The sequence below is a fragment of the Arvicanthis niloticus genome, chromosome 6 (genome assembly GCF_011762505.2).
Source record: "Arvicanthis niloticus isolate mArvNil1 chromosome 6, mArvNil1.pat.X, whole genome shotgun sequence".
Classification (NCBI taxonomy): Eukaryota; Metazoa; Chordata; class Mammalia; order Rodentia; family Muridae; genus Arvicanthis; species Arvicanthis niloticus.
The window spans coordinates 61,708,509-61,728,235 of NC_047663.1; the positions used below are offsets into that span (position 1 = coordinate 61,708,509).

Below are 19,727 nucleotides of genomic sequence, written 5' to 3' on the forward strand. Positions count from 1 at the left end.
GATGGAGATATCACCACTAACAGGGAAGATGGAATGCTGACCACATATGTTAAGATATAACCTTGCTGGCAACTCCACCCATCCCCAGACTCACATGTATCTGAAAGCCATAGTTTCTCTGGACTGGATACTCAGTGACATCATAGCAAGTGGACAAGTCAATTTCTCCATCTAGGTCAGCTGCCTGCAGAGAAAAATGAGAGGGCATGAGGAGATTGAAGAAGAGAGGATACCCAAGCAAACATGTTTCTGTGATGAATGTCTTCACAGGACTAGACCAACTGTCCTACAAGTGTGATCCCTTGGGGTATCTATACAACTGTTTCTCTGTGTATCTAGCCAAAGAAATTCTATACCAGTGATCCCTAAATGTTATCTTATTAAAAGCCTTTTACATGCCTAAAAAGTAAGAAGACCCCCCCCCCCCCAAATGCTGGTTAGATTCGTGTCAACTTGACATAAACTAGGGTCATCTGAAAAAGAAAAAAAAAAACAACAACAACAACAAAAAAAAACCCCTTAATTGAGGGATTGCCTCATCAGATTGAGTAAGCCATAGAAAGCAAGCCAGTAAGCAGTGTTCTTCCACAGTCTCGCTTCAGTTCCTGACTTCCCTTTGTTGTTGTTGTTGTACCATAGACTGTAAGATGAAATAAACCCTTTCTTCAAATTGCTGTAGGCCACTGTGTTTCACAATAACAACAAAAAAACCAAACTAGGACACACTCTTAAGAATTTTGTCTATGTTAAGTTCACCTATTGATATTTTCTCTATTAAAAACAGAAATTTTAAACATCATTTATTCACTTAAGGAAAACTTTAGTAAGAACTTGGGTGTGGCAGTTCACATCTACAATCTGACCATTTGGGAGGTTGAAGAGGAGCACTGTAAGTTTAAAGCTAGTTTGAATCACATACTAAACCCAATTCGTGTTGAAATTAAAATATAATTAAAAAATCAAAATATGATCCACATTCACTGTCTAGAGTGGCAGTGTTTACATTTCTGCAGGTCTTCATGCCTAACTTGGGAGAGGATGCTACTAGACTCTTCTACTTCTGCCGTCAGTTTTTCATGACCATTTTGGCTAACATATATGAAGAGAGAGTGGTCTAACAGAGATGGGAAAGGAAGAATTTTCAAGGAACTGGCTGGCTGGTCTGCCTTGATGAGTAGTCATGTTTTAAATCTTAACTGCAGTGTGGAATTTGCAGTCCTATCAAGTGAATTTTCTGTGCTGTTAACAATAATGGTTCTTCTACCCTTTGAACATCTCTTTTGCCAGGTATGTTCTGTAACTTTACAAGTGGTCCCAGGCAATATTGAACTGTGTAGACACAATCTGTATGTCTCTATGTGTACTATGGTGAGTAGCGCCTACCAGTAGGTGGCATTGGATCCCCAGGAACTGTAGGTACAGGCAGTTGTAAGCCCTCACACGGTCATCTGTAAGAGCAGCAAGTTCTCTTGACTGCTGACACAACTCTTCAGCACAAATTGTTTTTTGTTGTTGTTGTTTTTAACACTCAAACTCTATTCATTACTGGCAATAAATTGTCCTTGAAGGAATAAATTCCTGGTTTATTTTCATAAAAATGCCCACCAAACTCTCAACATTGAGTGACAAGAGCTTATCTGTTGGCTGTTTCTTCAAATAATATTCCACAAAGCAGTGGCTAGTTCAATTGGTAATTTCGCCCGTAAGGATTTGCCATGCAGCTAAATGACTGATGGACATTTCCCACTTAAAGAACATTAAAAAGGGGATGTTCAGTAAAGGTGTTCCCCACACAAGTCTGATGACTGAGTTCTATCCCCAGAACACAGTTAAAGGTAGAATTTAACTTAAAGGTAGATTAATTTAATTTAAAGGTAGAAAAGAATCAACTTCAGTTACTCCCAGACATCCACAAGAGAGCTGTGGCATGTATGTACCCACACATAGAAGATCATGCACACATGCACACACATAAACACAGTAATAATAATAGTAAAAAAAAAGAATGCTAAAGAGAATGGCATTCAAAGGCTGCAACTTAAAAATACCAGGAACCCATCTTATTGTTTTAAACATCATAACTGTAGAGCAATACAAGCCCACTGGCTTCGGGTACAATCTGATTCTGGCCTATTGTCAAGGCATTGGCAGTTTTATCTACCTTTGCTTTTGTGCTGTGTTATATCAACACAGTTTTGCTAGCAGTTTTGACTTTCCCTGAATATTTATATTTTCAGCAGGTAAAGGTTCTTGTGACTAAGCCTGGTGGTTTGAGTTCAGTTCCTGGAACCTACTTGGTAGGAGAGAACTCCTACAGGTTGACCTCTATACCATGTGTGGCACACACAAAAACAAAGTTTTGAGTACTAGGTCCACCCCTGCCTATCTCATCAACAGCTGCCTCTTTAGGCCTTGGAGGCTAATCTCAGGAATTTAAATACACAAACCAACCAAGAGATTCTTTTTTTTTTTTTTTTTTTTTTTTTTTTTTTTTTCCCAATTTTAATATCATGGAATGGCAAATGTGAGATTTTTTTGAAGATGGATGATTCTGAAGGACCCCAGATGGAGTTATCAGGGAAAAAGCAGTACATAGATTTGTCAGGTTGTTCAAAAGACTTTTTGGTAGGTGAAGGAAAGAGCCCTTTTGGTTGGTCTAGGAGTGGTGAGAAAACAGTTCATCTGGTAAAGTGCCAGGACCACCCATGGTAGGAGACAACGGGCTCCCCCCGTAAGTTGTCCTCTGACATCCACTAGTGTCCCATGGCAAAAGTGTTTCCCTCCATGCCAATACACACAAAAAAATCATCTTTTAAAAGTAAGTTCCTCTACCACAAGGCACAGCAAGACATAAGTTAACCTGTCTTGTGACTCAATTTATCACCATCTTTTTGTTGAAGACCAAAGACAAAACTAGACCTGAGTTCACGCAGAGTACTAACTTCATTGTTCATTTACTTTTTTAGATTTATTTGTGTGAGTGTTTTGCATGTGTTCATGCCTGTGTATCACATGTGTACTTGGAGAGAAAGAGTCAGAAGAGCTTATCAGATCCCTTGGAACTCTAGTTACAGATGATAGTGAGTCAATATGTAGGTGTACAATCCCAGATCCTCTACAAAAGCAAATTCTCTTAACTGCTGAGCCATCTTTCCAGCCCAACTTCATTGTTCTTGTAAGAATATGGGAAATAAAGTAGTCAAAACCCACGGCATCAAGATACCTAACTCAAGTCCTCAGAGGATGATCATAATGTCTGAGGGCAACAGTTCTGCCATCAAAGCTGGTCCATCTGCATGTACTGTCCCAGTAGACTAAAGACTATGACACCCAAGGCAGTAGGCTACCTTTTCACAGACTTCAGCCCTGGACTTTTAGATGCCACTTATGCCTTGTAGTGTTCTCACCTCCTCAGCCACGGAATCCCTGTAGTATCTCAGGCTCTGATCTGCCAGGACAAACCAGTGTTTCTTCCACTAAGGGAGAGAAAGATAAACATCCAACTACCCTGCAAACATACCTGATGCCCCTCCCTGACCCCAGCTGAGTCTAGGCATCCTGGAGAGCACAGGTAAAGCAGGCAACAGACGACTGTTCTGGCAGGCAGCCATGCGCTCATGGCCTCAGGGAGGCCCTGTTTAGATGCACTCCAGCAATGAGGCCATGGAGAGTAGTGGGCCTTGGCCAGCTCTGTGCCCCAGTGTGTGGTTGGTGACTGGTGCTTTGCAGGCCTCCATCCTAACTTCAGAGACTGTAGACAGCTCTTCTGTCCATCACACAGAAAGGTGGCTGTGAAAGGGTGCTGAGAGGCACAGCCATTTGGCTGGTACACCAGTGTGAGCCCCGCTGTGGCAGCAGGCACAAACTAACCTGCCAAAGTCCCAATCTTCATTCTGAGGAAGGGAACTTGAGTCTTCAGGGAAAGCCAAGGGCATTAAATATGGTAGAAGAAGGAGAAAGAAGGGATGCTTTGACAGTCTCCCAAGGCAAAAGGAGCTAGGATAGTAGGTTGGGTTTTTATGGGCTTCTAAGGCAAGGAAGGGCCCAACATGCTTCTGGTCAAGGTGAGGCTTGCAAATTCTTCCTGTTTGGACTTGGTAATATTCACAATTCTCAGGACCTAATGGTGCCCTTAAAGATGAGATGGTCCAACACAAGGATTTTGCAGCCTTATGTGTCTGCCCATATGTAGCTGCTTTGTATGGAAACACAAGCCAACTCCACAACCATAGGCTGGCTGTTCTGCTCTGAGGAAGCATAGACTCTTTAAAAAAAAATTTTAGGAGCAATCATAGGCAGGAGCTGGAGCTATAGGATGTTGTAGGATGTCTGCAGGCCAAGGGTATGAATCAGGGCTCACAAATCCCACCGGGGACAAAATAAGCTGGGACTTGCATCTGCTCCCCAGTCCTCCAGGCCTCAGCACTTACACACACTCACCTGGCCATCCTCATACTGCTTGGTTAGCCAGCCTTTCTTGAAATTCAGCAGGTCAGGCTGAGAAAGAAAAAAAAAGAATAGCTTAAGGAAAACCATCTGGGTGCCCCAGAGATGGACAACTGTGCTCAACAAGGTTGTTTTCATGTAGACGAAGCAGCACTATAAACAGTTCTACCACCTACCAGATAAGCCTGCCCACTCACTTGTCCCAGCTTTGCTGCCCAGAGGCATATGTTTCTGAGGAAGTAACTGAGGGACAAACCTGGGCCTAGGAGCACAAGCTGCCTGGCTGCCCTGAGATCTCCATTCTGGCTTATTCAGGCTGGTGCTCATTCTGCCCTGGGTCATAGCATCTGTCCAGATGGGGAGTCCCCAGGCACTTTAAGTACAAGGGGACACCCGCAGTAACAGCTGAAAGAGGAATCCAAAGGCTCCTGCTGAGGCTGCAGAAGGATTGAAGGCCAGAAGCCTAAGAGGCAAACCATGTCTGGGGTGGACAAAGCAGTAGCAGCAACCTTGTCTAACTTTAAGGTTACTCTTACACCAGGAAGAAGTTCAGTCTTATTCCCTACACAGGAAGGTAGGTTCAAGGACCATTAGTAGGCCTGAGTGGGTGCTGGCTCTACTGAAGAGCAGCCTGCATCCCACTGGGGTCAAAGTTCTCATCTGCTACAAGTATACCCAGAAAGACAGGCTTCGAAGACCCCAGCCATCCCTTCTGTGGTCCCCAATGCTCTCAAGTCTCTTCCACGGCTGTCCTGATTAGAAACTGGTTCTGATGTCTCTTACTACTCCAAGGACAGGGAGTGATCCAGAGAAGTGACACCAACCAGGACAGGCATCCTGGAAGTTCCTGCTCCATTGTGGAGAGGCCACAACAGGCTCTTGCCATGCCACAACTGAACACAGTAAGATGAGGCTTCCCTTTGTGGAGCCTTCCTGTAACCCATGCTTCACAAGACTTCCTTCTGCAAGAATTGTTTGAAGAACCAACAGAAATGGAGACAAGCTTTAGGATGCTCCATCCCTGAGACCTGTACAAAGGGAAATCCCTTTTTGATGGTGCACAGTTGTTCCTTCATGAGACTTGGGATGAAGGCCCACTCACTGCCTTTCTGGCTCCCCTGCTGAGCTGCCGATCTATGAAAGAGTCTTAAACTTTCTGCTGTGGTTATCATTGTTGTGCCTGCCTCAAGGAATGCTGAAAGTTTGTCCCTGTGGGTCTTTTCCCTCTGGGTTGGTTGCCAGGAATAGTGGCTACCAGCTGAGTTGACAGAGAAACTGCTCTGGCTGGGGGCTGACAGCTGGTGAGTGTGCCATGTCTCCTGGAAGGCTGTAGACTGTGTTGAGGAACCAGGCCGAACTTTGTCTGCAGCTTCATTCCTGTACACACCCTCAAATGGGACAAACTGTCAATACAACATGGATCCTGTTCCAAAGTGCCACAAAAATAAACACCAAAAGCAAGACAGCAGAGGTCAAGTTGGGGCTTTACACCTGCAATGGCTGTGCAGCCTCCTGTGCACAGAGACCTCCATGTGCTGCTACTCAGGGTGCCAGATGGGGAAGCATGGTCAGTTTCCAATGGGTCAGTGACCAGTGGGTGGGACACTCACAGGCATGAGGGTGCTACAGAGGGAGGGCCGGTGTGGACATATAGACATAAATGGACAGTGGCCCAGAGTGGCCAGAAGCAGCAGCGGTAGTGGCACAGATCTCCAGAGAACTTGGCACGTGGCCTGGGCTCACCGTCATGGAGGATTCTGTGGACCTCCTGTCCAATGACTTGGCTCTTCGGTGTGGAGACAGGGGACAAGCATCTGAGAGAGGAGCTGTGGGGGCTTCGCTGGCAAAGTCCTGTGGCAAAGAGCAGCCACCCATCAGTACAGCTCAAGGCAGCTTGGGCAGGCATGGGGCAACAAGTTGGGTAGTCCATCCCTCCTTGAGTGGGGCAGTGCTGTCTAGGCCCCACAGCAGGTTCTGGGATGACCCATGTCCTGGCATGCTTTGGTCAGTGGAGCAGCCTTTTCTTTGGATGCCTGGTTATCACTGTTCTGGCCCCACCCAAATTTGCAGCTTCTCAGGTTACAGAAGAAAGGCAGCAGGCATCTTGTGAGCAACAAAGAAACTGGAAAGAAGAGCTTGGGTACAGCAGGCCACAGAAGGCAAAAGGCTGGAGAAATCTGGGAGAAGGAGGACTGCTGAGGTCTGATGGACCTTGTGGGCTAAGCAGAGAAATGAGGGTACAGCTTGCCACTCAAAAAAAAAAAAAAAAAAAAAAAGAAGAAGAAGAAGAAGAAGAAGAAGAAGAAGAAGAAGAAGAAGAAGAAGAAGAAGAAGAAGAAGAAGAAGGAAAAAAGGTATCATATTCAGCTTTGTTCCTGGGTGGCCTCAGTAGGAAGAAATTGTGCTAGTTACAACTGAGATCTAAAACTCACTGAAGCATCTTGAGACACAGAAGACTGACGCTGTAGGAGGGAGATATGGAAGACAGGTGGTGCTCAAGAGGGTAATGGAAGAGAGCAGAGTGGAGGAGGCCCAGAAGACACATGTCCCTGGTATGTATGAGACTCAGAACATATAGGGCAGTGTGTTCCCCAGACCCAAGCCATGCTGCCAAAGGCCCCACTTGGCCCCACACTGGAGCTCACCCGCTTTCTAGGGATGGCCCGTCTCTCACTGCGGCCCTGACGAGTGTCACTTGATGGAGTGGTCAGAATCAGCATGTTGGTTTCCATGTGCTCTGCTTTTTCAATGTCCAAGGCCTCAAATTTCTCAATTACCTGGGACCTCCTACAAAAGAGGACATGAACTGCTGAACCAGAGTCTCCCTGTTCCCAAGGTAGATTGTGTCTCAAGTCCAGTCGGGGCTCCTGTAGTCAACTTGCACACCTGGTCTACCTCACTGTGCTCCAGTGTTAGCCTTCCTGTTAAGCATGTGAGGCACCGTTTACACAGTACTGATAGGACTTAGGGCACAGATTCAGTCTACTTGAGCTCCATTTTCCCCCATTCATGCTAGGCTCGAACAACCATAGAACCTTTCCACACTGGGCCTGTACTGGCCCTGCCCCAACATTGGACTCATACACCTTGTACACCTTGGTAACCTCCCTGAGTCAGACACAATAAAGGACAACCACCACCTCCGCACACATTGCACCCTCTAATTACAATGCACCCTATAGTAGGGTGCTCAAAATTTAGCAAGATAAAAGCCCATGAATTAACAGTTTCTGCTAACATTAAAAGGAATCAAAATCAAAATAAAACAAAGCAGTTGATTTCATGTGAAAGGCCAGCGGCCTTGTCAGGCGGTCTGTGGCTGGGACGACGGAGCTGAGATGGAAGCGAAGCGGGTGGAGGAGACGCGAACACAGCAGAGGGTGGAGAGGGCAAGACCTGAAAGAAAATAAGGCTGGGAAATGAATGAACAGAAAAAGACCGCTTTTAAAAATCAAATCATGATAAATCAAAGTTATCTAAGATTTAAAGCAGCAAACCCCAAGGTAATGGCTGAAGAGAGGAAACCCATAATTACTCCATAGCCTAAGGAGTCACCTGGTGGGATAAGGCAGAAGGATTAGGCTGCCTACCTGGGGTCTGAGAGCTGACTTGAACCTGCTGGGAGGATGGTCTCTTCCCACCACACCAGAGACCTGCTCTCTCTCCTGGGAGATCCTGCTCCCTCACAATGAGGGTGGGCGTGGCATGCATGCTGAACCAGTGGTGTGGAGCTGAGAGGAAGTGATAAAGGTCCCTCTCAGAAAAGCAAAGTCTCTAAGCAAGAGGAATAACACAGCCTAGAGCCCAGGAACTTTTCTTTTCAGGAGTCACTACAAATCTCCCTTAAGGGAGGTAAGAGGGCGAGGGCAGTCAGGGCTCAGGAGGACTTGTGTGTGCTCTGCCTCCACACGCAGTAGTTAGAAGACTGGGGCTGGGTTAGCTTGCTGTGCCCATAGAGGCTGTGGTGAGGAGACTGGCTATGAGAGCAGTGAGCTAGGCAGCTGCTGGCTGCCAGGTAGAGGAAAACCTTCTAAGAGCAGCCAAGGGGCCTGCCTGCACAGCTAAACTGCTGCAGGAAGATCTGGACACCCACAGCCCAGGGCTACAGTTTCTTTTTGGGCTGAGAGCACTGTACCTGGCTGGTTAGAGGACTTTAAGGCCCCAGGATAGTAGGAGGGCTGTGCCAGGCCAGACTGGCATGCATGGTATATAGGTTTGTAGGGCTCCAAGCAGAGTAGTTAGCATGAGAAACAGGAGGCACTTGCTATAGCTGCTTGACAGAGATGCTGCCAAGACATGGTAAGACCAAGAGCTTGGGCAACCTCTGTATACAGCTGGTGCTCTGTGGTGTTTTTGACGCAACAGAGGTTGACAAGAAGTGCTTTGCTCAGGCTACACTGACAGGTGTAGCTCTCACAAAGGAAGGTGGAGAGGTCAGGGTTCCATTGGCTTTCTGTTAGTCACTAAAAGTGTTATAAGGATGATAGCTTCTCCACACTTAGCCGACAGAGGTCTAAGAACCTCCTGTAAGAACTCCTTCAAAGACTTGGAAGTCTCAAGAGCAAATTCCAAGCTCAGGGCTGCTGGCACTCAGGTGGAGTTGCTTACTGAAGTTTTCCAAAAGTAACCCTGTGGTTTCAACTTCCTGGCTGTGTGGCAGGTCTGTCTAGGCTACCTTAATGCAAAGTAACTGACATCTTGTCACTCTAACCTATCAGGGACCAGGTCCAGTCCAGCACCAGGTAGACTGTTGGGCCTCAGATAGCAGTCCTCAAAGAGCAACACTGACCAGCGAGATCATTCAGAAAGGGATAGTTACAGGGTTAATATGCAGAGGTAGTCCAGGCACCAACACCAGCTGAAATTCATCCTTATAGTGGCAAAGAACATGCAAGAACAAAGCCTAGAGACTGCATCTATCTCAGGCAGGTAGACAAGAATGCATTCAAAATTAAAATCTCTCACAAGGAGCTTAGCCAAGCATGTGGGTAAAATGTTAACTCTGGCCTGGCACTAAACTTAAGGCATAACTGACCCCATTTTGGAACCACCAGAATTAGCCTGCTCAGTAGCCAGTGCAAATCTACCCCTGGCCACCCTGAGAGCCTCCTTAATGGTTAACAAGACCTTTTATTTCTGTTAGCCCAAATGCTTCAAAAGGACACCAGGAGCTCTAGCGCTGGTTCCTGTCACAGGATCAGAGACTTTCTGCTGAAGGCTTACCCACTAGCTGTTATTCACCATGAGGGGTGGGCATCACCCACGTTTTCACATCCTTGCATCAAGGTGACTTACTGAGCCACTGTTAGACTGTGAAGCCTGACAGTTATCCGGAATCCAGAATGCCAGGGAGCTGAGCAGCACTCAGTGTCCACTGTCTATCTGAGGGTCCGTAGGCCATTTGAAACAAGCTGGGTTGGGTGTCAACTAACTGTGAGTTGAGAAAAGGGGACCAAAGTCCTCCCCAATTTCATCCTGCCTTCAACACCTGACTGAACTTCAGCCTGCACCCAGGGCAAGGAAGACACTCAAGATATTTCTGGAGTTGCCATTTTGAACAGAAGACTTCTTCATAAACCTAATGAGAGCTGTGCCCTGCCCCACAATCCCACACAGCAAAGCAGAAGGGTGTGCTTTTAAACTCCCCTGGGGCCACCATGGGTCTTTAGAGACCTGTCTGCTGTTAAGCAAGAAACCTGGCCTGGACAGCAAACACAGCTCAGAGGTATGGTAGAGAATCTGAGGCAGACGGGGGTGGGGTGGTGGTGGTGGTGGTGGTGGTGGTGGTGGTGGTGGTGGTGGACTCATGGGTAGAATGTTCCCTAGTCCTCAAGCTTGGGAACAGGGCAGAAGAAAAGTAGGCAGGAGCCTTATTTTTTCAGCAGTTAAGTATATTTCTGCCACTGGTAGGAAGTCGTTTCGGCAAAGCCCAGAGGTTTGTAAAAGTGGTAACTGAGACACCCAGCAGTTTTTCTCACTGCCTCTTGCATCTTGGTGGGAAGGACCTATGCTGCCCCTTCACTTTCTTGTATCTCAGAACCTCTTCAGTGCCCTCTGACAACTGCAGAACTGCCAGCATGAGGAGGGCCAGGTCCCTATCTGCAGCTCTGAGTCTTCTCAGAGAACAGAAGTTCTCTCTGAGAAGAGAGAAGGTCAAGAAGCATAAGACTCAGCTACATCAAGCCTAATCTGGGAAGCACAACCTACAGCAGCCAGCTTGTAGGCACTTAGTCCTATATCTGGTTGCCAAGAACTGAGAACTAGCACCACTGTCTGGGACCCATAGAGGAAGGGCTCCGCACACTGAACAGAGATCATGCTCCTGAAGTACGCTTGTGTGAGCACATACATGACTTTAGCCCTCTAGCGCCCTCCTTACCTCCGTTCGTTGCCAAACAGACGGGCCACCTCTTCCCTGCCAGGGCTCCGGGCCCGAGTCCTATGCTCCAACCGCCTTCTCTCCACCTGGAAGGCTTCTCGATGGCTGATCCGGATGGCCTTAGGGACGTCGGCCAGGGCGGCATACTGCCTGCTGGCTTTAAAGGCAAAGGTGCTCCCCAGTATCTCTGTTCCCCACCCCCCAGCACTGCTGGAGTCCATGTGGTTGGGTGGCCTGCTGGCCTCACCCAGGCTGTCAGGGCAGATGCTGTAGACCATGCGGCTTGGGGCTGGAAGACCTGGAGAGTGAAGGGAGTGGCTGAGTTCCTGTGAAGGCGATCCAGGACAACCATACCTGCTGTGTGGGGTGCTGGGGCTGGGTGGGGAGAGTAGTGGGGGCAGCTGCTCCTCAGCCCTCAGGTCCTGTTTGGCCTTCTCCAGGGAGAAATAGCCGCTTTCAACCCGTACTTTCCGACCACCATCCACACGGTCCCCACTTATGGTGCTTTCATCTAGAAGACAAGAGGCGGCTTGCTCAGACTGCTGTCAGTTCTGTCATGAGAACTTTCCAAAAGCCTATGCGATCAACCAGGAGCTGCCTCAACACCCTCCATATTCATACTCTACAGCTACAAACGGGCTAGAGGTAAAAAGAGAAAATTGGGCAGAAATGGACCACCTATTTCCATTGCCTTTACTCTCTACCCTTTCCTCCAGTCTGGCCACTTTGCAGTCAGACCTGCAGACAGTCCCTTTCGTACAGTTCTGGTGGGGAAGCAGGACTCTATCCAAACCAATGGTTTCTTACCAGACCACAGGAGGAAACCAATCAAAAAGACGTCTTTCAGGCTCTTGGTACATTTCTGAGGCAGGGAGGAGGCCTTGTATAGGCATGATATGAAGCACATGGACTTTAAATGTGGATAGGGGTGTATGCTGAAGAACTCCAACTGAGGGAGGCAAAGAAGGAAACTAACTCTGCTAGGGCAGTACCATAAACCAAGTGGTGAGGGCACAGCACAAAGTTGTCAATGGTGTCCTCTCTGGCCCTTCTTCTCCTCCAGGAGGCTGAACAAGATGGTAACAACAAGGAGAGGGCCACTGCTCTCCTAACTGCTATCCCTCTAAAGACAGGAGGCACCCAACCCAGCAGGTTCTAAGAGTTAATGAGGTAAGAACCTGTGGTACAGGAACAGAGGTCCAGAGAGGCAGAAAGAATAGTGTTCCTAGATCTCCTGAGGCCAATGGAGTAGGTGCTTATACCTTTCTCCTTTACAGGTGAGGTAGAGAAGCCAAGCTGAATCTCATAGGCCAAAAACCCAGTCATGCCAGGCCAGTGCTGCCCAGAACTGATGATGAATGATGCACAGAGGGAGGAAGAGCTCAGGTCCCATGACAGGACTCTAGCTAGGGTCTTGTATCACATACCCAGTGTCACTTCCTATCTCCTGGATGGAGGCCCACTCCAGCAGTGTAAGACACATCACCACAACAAGGAGGCCCACAGGCTGATCAGCTGCTGCTCACCTTCTTTGCTTTCTAGTCCTGTTTCCCTTGCGGTACAAGCAGCAGGAGGCTGGCTTTGGCTGGGACTCTGAGCTGGACTCAGGCTGGTCCCATCAGGTTGATCTTTGGCTCTCATTTCTTCCTGCCAGAGCGTGGATTTGGTGGTGGGGATTTTCTCGGCACTTGGAATGCTGCTGCTGCTGCTGCTGCTACCACTGGTGCCGCCACTACTGCTAGTGACAGCCATTTTAGCAGGCCCAGGTTCCTGGAGAGACAGCAGTAAGGGTGGTAGCATAAGTACATAGCCTAAGCTAGCATACAGGTCCTGGCTGCTAAATTACAAGGAATACAAGCAAAACAGTGTTGGGGGGATGAGAAGCCATTTTTTTCTGGTTGTGGACCTACAGTGCCTTGTCCAAGAGGCCTTGCAAAGGAAAAGTTCTGGGTTTCTACCAGAGCCATGTCACCAAGTATCTAAAAGCTCTTTCTGTATGCTGCCAGACAATACCTAGAATAGCAGCTCAATTATTAGGGGTGAGCTCATAGGAATCTGCCATTCCTATACTCACAGATACTTGAGACATAAACAAAGGGAAACAGGACAAGGCGAAAGAGGAGCATACTCCTCTGGGCCAGGCCCACTGCTATCAAGATCATTGGGAAAAGTGCAGAAAGTGAATTCCACAGCACTCTGTGGTTTTACCCACTCTTAGCTTAAATGGAATATCAGGGATGATGTGAAAGAGCTACTGAATAAGACAGACACTAAGGCCTGACTGTTGTTGGTCATTCACATTAGAAATCCTATCCCCTTGACAATGATTTGTGGAGGTGGGGCCCTTATGATTTCGTTAGGTTTTGAAAGTAGAGCCCTCACAAATGGAATTAGTAACCTATAAAGAGGCCAGGAGATCTACTTTGACCCTTCCATCATGTGAGAGAGGACCAGGAAGTGGGCCCACATCTGCTAGCACCTTAACCTTGAACTTCCCAGTTTCCAGAATTCTGAGAAAACCCCAATGTCTATTGTTTAAGCACCTCACTCTGACACTCTGTGAATACATCAGGACCGATACGAGACACACAACACCCCACTAAAACCAGCACACCCACACCTGCCACATGCACACCTTGTTCTCCAGCACAAGCTGTTCTTTATTGGTAGCTCAAGTCATTTCCCAGTTTTCCCAGGGCACAGAAGTGGTACAGCCCTGAACAGAACTCAGAAGACACACAAATCCAGTTTCTAAGTAAACAGAGAATTGGACTCTTTAGATGTTGAACTCAGATAAAGACAGGATGGCAATCCCAGCTGTCCTGTAGTGAGCACTCATGTTCTGTATACAACCATTCTGCAGAGGGGGCTGCCAAGAGGGTGGTTTCAGCTGTTTACTATCTTGCCACAAAGACAGAGGGGATGATATATAAATATCCACATCCCACTTCCATGTAGTCTCAAGCCAAATCACCAGGCCTGACCTATACCTCTGACCCCAAAGGAGCTTGCTCCTTCTATATAAACAGTATTCTGTCTTCTGGAGGATAGATAAACAAATCCCCATTCTTGGGTTAGATCCCTTTTCTTCTGAGCAGGTGGATGAGAAATCTAGTTTGGTGGATGTGGCCACAAAGAGGTATAGAGGCACAGACTGCACAATGCCAGCCTGAGTCATTGCCTCCTATTTCTGAACAGCCAGCTGTCATGTTCATGTAAGACTGTGATGAACCCTGCCTGCTACCACAGGCACTCAGAAGGGCTTCCAGAGCCAAGAAAAAAGGGAGTAAGCTCCTTCTCTTCAGGGGTGCCATTCTCTACTTCTCTGGCATGAAAATGAAGCAGGGAGCCAGGCAGTGGTGGTGCACGCCTTTAATCCCAGCACTTGGGAGGCAGAGGCAGGTGGATTTCTGAGTTTGAGGCCAGCCTGGTCTACAGAGTGAGTTCCAGGACATCCAGGGCTACCCCATCTCGGGCTGGAGAGATGGTTCAGCCGTTAAAGGCTAGGCTCACAACCCAAAATATAAGAAACCCTATCGAGAGAGAGAGAGAGAGAGAGAGAGAGAGAGAGAGAGAGAGAGAGAGAGAGAGAGAGAGAGAGATCGCGCGCACGCGCGCCACGCAGGGGCCACAGTGAGGAGGAACCTTGAAGTAGAGGGCAGCAGAGACCTTATAAAACCATGAATCCTAGAAATGAACAGTGAAAACTCCACATATCCAGATACAGAGCAAGGAGCACCACCCAGGTCTCTGAGCCTGGTGGCTCGAGCCTGTGGGATTGGCAGAGAAAAAAAGCCACCCTCCCAAGTTTCATATGAGCAACAGACTCTTGGAGAGCTAGGACACTCTTGCTCTCATTGTGCTTGGGGATTCTTGTTCCCCTCTACTCTAGGCCTTCTTTTCAATGACATGTATGTCTGGTGCCTCTATCATCTGATTTTTCTTTAGGGTCAAGCGGAAGAATTTAGCTTGGACCCCACAGAAACCAAGCTTCTAGTCCTGAGTGGTCTAACCTGAAAGTCTTCTAGGCTTTGTGCAGGGATATGGGAAAGAGATGGAAACTGAGCTTCAGGCTCACCTGCTACATAAATGCTCTGATAGCAGGCTGTTTTAAGTGTGTATGGGTGTACCGAGACTTCAACCCAAATGTAAACCATGTCTCTTTCCTGAGACTAACCAGAGGTTAGCTATGGGGAAGGGGCGAGGCATGCCATAACACTGGTAGAGGCTAAGAACTCTGTGCACTAGTTCTGAGGCATACCCTCAGGGAAGGGGTGACTTTCCTGTTCTGGGATCATAGGGCTCTTTCTACTGGCCAGAGAGTTGGAGCCTGGCCACAGAGCAGCTTCATTTGGAAGGGACAAAGTTGTGGGGGAGGGGATACATCCAAATTTCTAGCCTGACCCAGGCTGTCTCTGGTACATAGGGAGTTACCATATTTGGAGGCAGAAGTTCTATGCTGCAGTGCTTCCAAGGCATTACCATGGAAACAAGGCGTAACCCTAACCACTGTTACTCAGCCAGGACTTTTCTCTCAAACCAGGCAGCTTGGGAGATTTGAGCATTAACTGCTGCTCCCAAGCAGAAGGCTCTACTTTCAGTTTCCCAGAAACATGTTTTAATTTCTTTGATTACATGTTTTAAATTACTTCAGTTAGGGGCATTGCTCTCGAGGGAAGCCTGGCTTGGGTGCCCTCTGGGGCTTCTTGGGTAAGGATGAGATGCAGGATGGATGCTGGTCAATAGGATGCAGGCCTGGGCTACATCCTACTAATAGGATTTACTGTCCACAGTAGTCTAGAGATGTGGAGACCCAGGTCAGCAGCCTATGCCTGTCTTACTTCTGCAGCCCGAGAAGCCAGAGAAGACAACAAAGTCTGGCCCAGGGACTCAGGGTTCTATCTTGGGCTGCTTCTCTTTGCTTCCACAGGACTCTGGCTTTGTGATACCCAGAAGACTTATCTTGTTCATTCTCAGGACTGACTTGATTTATACAACCTAGGTCAAAATCCTGATGAAAGCAACATTTGGTATAGAGGGGAAGAAATGAACACTAAGTACCTATAACCACCCAAGCAAAAGGCCCTTGCTGGAAATTCAGAATGGTGACTTCACCCTTCCAGAGCCTAAGGGTGTGGTGAACACAGCAAGAATGGGGGCAGAGCACTTCCTGCCATGAGCCCAGAACACTGGCTAGGAGGAGAAAAGGGAATGAGGATGAGGGGGACACAGAGAGAAGGACTGGACCTGGTTGGGCTGCCCCAGCCACCTATCTCTGGTCACACAAGAGTCAGGGCAAGGAACCACCAGGTCTCACCTTCCCTGTTGCTCAGGGTTACTCCTCTCCTCTGGCGGTGGCAGAAGAGTCCACCATTCTTCCCTTCCCAGAAGTAGATGGGATGGCCAGGGGGAAGGGACACACGCTAGGCTGCTATTTGCTATTTGCTCAGTATTTGCCTGCTGGTTTGAACCCTCCTGAAGACATCCCAGGACATTCTAGCAGGCTCGTCTGCTCAGTGACTCAGAGACGATGATATATGGCCTATGGCTCCTAAGGTGTAGGCAGGAGGAAGGAAGAGGCATGCAAAGTGTGACCACCTCAGCCCTGGCCAGACCTTTCCCCACCCTCTTGCCCTCACTTTTTCCCAGGCCCAGCTCCACTAGGCCTGGCCACCCAGCCTACCTGTGGGGTAGGTGGCTCTACCTTCCTTTTCTTCTTCTGGTTCTGCTTGTTGGTTCGAGGATACACCATGAGCATCTCTAACCACCTGGGAAGACAGGATGAGAGATAGTACCAGGTAAATCCCTGCCTTTCAGGACCTAGGACTCCAAGCCTTGCTGAGGTGGTAAAGACCTCAGGCTCCTCTTAGGTACCCTTTCTGGAGATACCTATCCAGTGGTCACACTGAGGAGGGTGGGTGTTGCTCCAGATCAGAGTGCAGTAGCTGTAGAGACTGTGTCATTTAACAAGTCAGGAAAGGCATGGGATGTATGAAGACAAGGCTAGACAATGACCCTTCCATGGCCACTATGGACTGAGAACAAGATGACTTCTCTATTCTGACTAAGAGGCTGGGATCTACCAAAGGCATCGTGGAATGAAGGGAGATCATTGTCCCATTATTAGCCTAGTCTCAACTTTAAAATGCCCACCCAGATTTGGATTTGGTGATTGCACAACCAGGCAATGACTGGAAGCCAATAAGGGCTACTGGGGCAGATACTGACTAAAAGGAGAAAAATCTGGAGTTCTATCAGCTAAGTTCCCATGGTGGAACCTCAGGAGTAAGAGGCTAATAAACCAGACCACCACTTACACAGGAAAATGCCATACACTCCAGGTTTAAACAAGTCTACACAGTTGCCAAGGATCCTTCACTAGAGCCAGCATTCTAGAAAGCCACTCTGGGACAGCAATAGAAAGCGTGGAGCTGGTAGAGACAAAAGGTTAAGACCCCAGATCTGGCACTGCCACTCTATGTAACCATATCCTAGGGTGCTCCTAGTCCCTTGGGGCTCATCTCATTTCTGAGACCAGTAGCTAAATGAGAGCATATCCAGAATTTCAGAAGGACAGAAGGACTGTAACACAGAAAAAGGTTTGCTTTTGAAACCTGGCCTCAGCTAAGGCCAAATGGAGCACAACAGCCAGCCTTCCCTCTAGACAAGCAATAACTGCAGGAATCACAAGAGACAGGGCTCTAAAACTTCACAAAACACCAGCGGCCATGCTGGGTCCAGGCCTAGGGTAGGGATCTACATGTTGCCCAGAGCACAAATGAAGGCTTACTCTCTCAGAGCCTTAAAGGTGCGTGTAGGTCACTTTTCCATGGCTCCAAAGAGAGGAAGGAGTTACACCTGAAGACTAGCAGATGGGCAGACTTCCTAGGGCATTGAGCTCCTAGCCTCCTGCTCCATCTTTCTTCAGGAGGCCTGGATCTTAGAACTGCTCCCTATCAACTGATATTTCTGACAGATACTTGAGGTCCTGTGCCTGAAGGGAGTGACTCCTACAATTTCACTAGAATTCTAAATCAAGATTATCTTCCCACAAGGACCTCAGGTATGTGGGGTACACGGCAGGGGTTGTAGAATGTAGGAATTGTGCTTAAAACTTCCTATGCTCTATCCATTGTCAACTCCAGGAGCCTTGGCTGGGTGGAGTCATCAAGAGCAACTTGGTTGCTAAGTTAGCTAGGGACTTGGGAAGAGGTTGAGGAAGGACAGCCCGGGATTCTTGGTCACTGCTAAGCTTGCCATGACTAGCGACAGAGTTGTCAGGGCTGAGGCATGATGGAACAGGTCTGTATACCTATCTCTTCCTTCCTCCCCCCATTTAAAACAACAAACCAGAGTCTTGCTATGTAGCCTAGGCTGTTGGGCTATCCTGGAACTCCTGACTCTCCTCTTGCCTCAGTCTTCCAAAAGTTGGAATTGCAGGCGTGTGCTACCACACTCAGCTACATTTGATTTTGTCATGGAAACCCAACATATTTAGAAGTGTCAGAAATGTTAAGAACAACAACCCAGTGCAGAGATGAGGGTCAGTTAGTATACATGAGGTTGGTGGTGACTTATTTTCTCCAACTCCAGAAGGCAGAGCTGTCAGTGAGAACGAGAGAATCTGAGAGCCATATGGCAGAGGTGATGGCAGGGCAGGGAGAAGAGAATGCTAGCCTCTGGCTGAGCCAGAGAGCAAAAACAAGCCCCAATCAATCCTTTAGAAAAGTTATGTTAAATATGGTCTCAGCAGCCTAGAAGCCACTCATGGCATGAGGGAAGAGATGCTGGGTAGGTGGTAGATGTCCCTGCTCTACCTGCTTGGTGAAAGCATTTTCTTAGGAACTGGTTTTTGATGTGACCAAAGCATGTAGGCCAATGGTACCTGGAGTACACAGATGAAGAACTATAACAGCATTGGAGAGGGCATTGAGATTAGAGGAGTCAAAGAAAGTAAGGGTAAAGCACCTGTTTTTGGAACATTTGTGCCATGCCTGACTTCTCTGGGTACCAAAGATCCCAGCATGTGGGCAAGGCTAAAGAAGCTGCTCCTTGGGTCAAAAGAGAGGTTTCAAGAATGAGGGGAGAGAAAGAATTTCAGTTGACTTGCTATAACTATAGCTATGACCTACCATACAAGCTGTGGATCCCAAGAAGTAAGAGCCTGCATACCGGATTTTGAAGTTACATGCCTCTGGTACCTTGGTCAGTTAATGGTCATTAATAACCACGTCTATTTAGCAGGTCCCCATGGTATGCTGACAGAACAGATGACAGAGAAGTAACCAAGGAGAGTGACTCAAGAGTAGAGCCAGGAACCCAAGGTAGTTGTCAAAGGATCAGTCAGTCAGTTAGATGCTAAACATCATCTCTCTGAGCCATATGGCATCATTGACCCAGTTCTGGATACTCCCTGCTTGTCCTAAAGACCCCTGATTCCCTTTTCAGTCCCAACTGCCATTCAGGCCCTCTCTTAGATCCAAGTCTAGGAGGTGAGGCTCCCTAGGAAGATCCACTTGGGACATGTGTGCTAGATCAGGCCAGGTAACGCCAACTGTAGTCAGAAGTACAGACAGTTACTCACACCTAACTGCTCTTACTCCTAACTCTCAGATTCCTTGGTATAGGGCATGGGTTAGTTCATTAGAAGACCTGCAAACTCTTAAATCTTGGGTCTGGGTTAAACTCAGGAAGACACACAAAGTACTCCTTCAGGTTATCCCTAGAAGCCTGGAAATGAGAACTCTCAGTCACCTACCTACCAGAGGGTATCTCTTGGCCAGTGCTGTCTGGCTTCCTGAACAGCAACACTAGAGATGCAACTCAAGGATGCTAAAAGAAGACAATGCTCCCAACAGCCTTGTACTTGCTTAAACTAGATGGCTTCATGTCCTTACTTCCC

At 47.8% G+C, this 19,727-nt stretch overlaps 1 protein-coding gene across 11 annotated transcripts in view; it reads right to left on the reverse strand.

Annotated features, from left to right (window-relative positions):
* Mprip (myosin phosphatase Rho interacting protein) overlaps positions 1-19,727 on the reverse strand; it is a 124,709-nt gene that overhangs the window by 32,316 nt on the left and 72,666 nt on the right. For 4 of the 11 annotated variants that reach the window (XM_076936731.1, XM_076936732.1, XM_076936733.1 and 1 more), the window contains 9 exons: positions 16,509-16,593; positions 12,352-12,595; positions 10,826-11,336; positions 8,037-8,177; positions 7,092-7,233; positions 6,190-6,297; positions 4,441-4,497; positions 3,408-3,476; positions 95-184 (listed from right to left, as the gene is read on the reverse strand). In XM_076936731.1, the coding sequence (XP_076792846.1) occupies positions 95-184; positions 3,408-3,476; positions 4,441-4,497; positions 6,190-6,297; positions 7,092-7,233; positions 8,037-8,177; positions 10,826-11,336; positions 12,352-12,595; positions 16,509-16,593 (1,447 nt within the window). The remainder of the gene's footprint in view (positions 1-94; positions 185-3,407; positions 3,477-4,440; positions 4,498-6,189; positions 6,298-7,091; positions 7,234-8,036; positions 8,178-10,825; positions 11,337-12,351; positions 12,596-16,508; positions 16,594-19,727) is intronic. The other 7 variants (XM_076936738.1, XM_034504913.2, XM_034504914.2 and 4 more) reach the window with 4 other exon arrangements.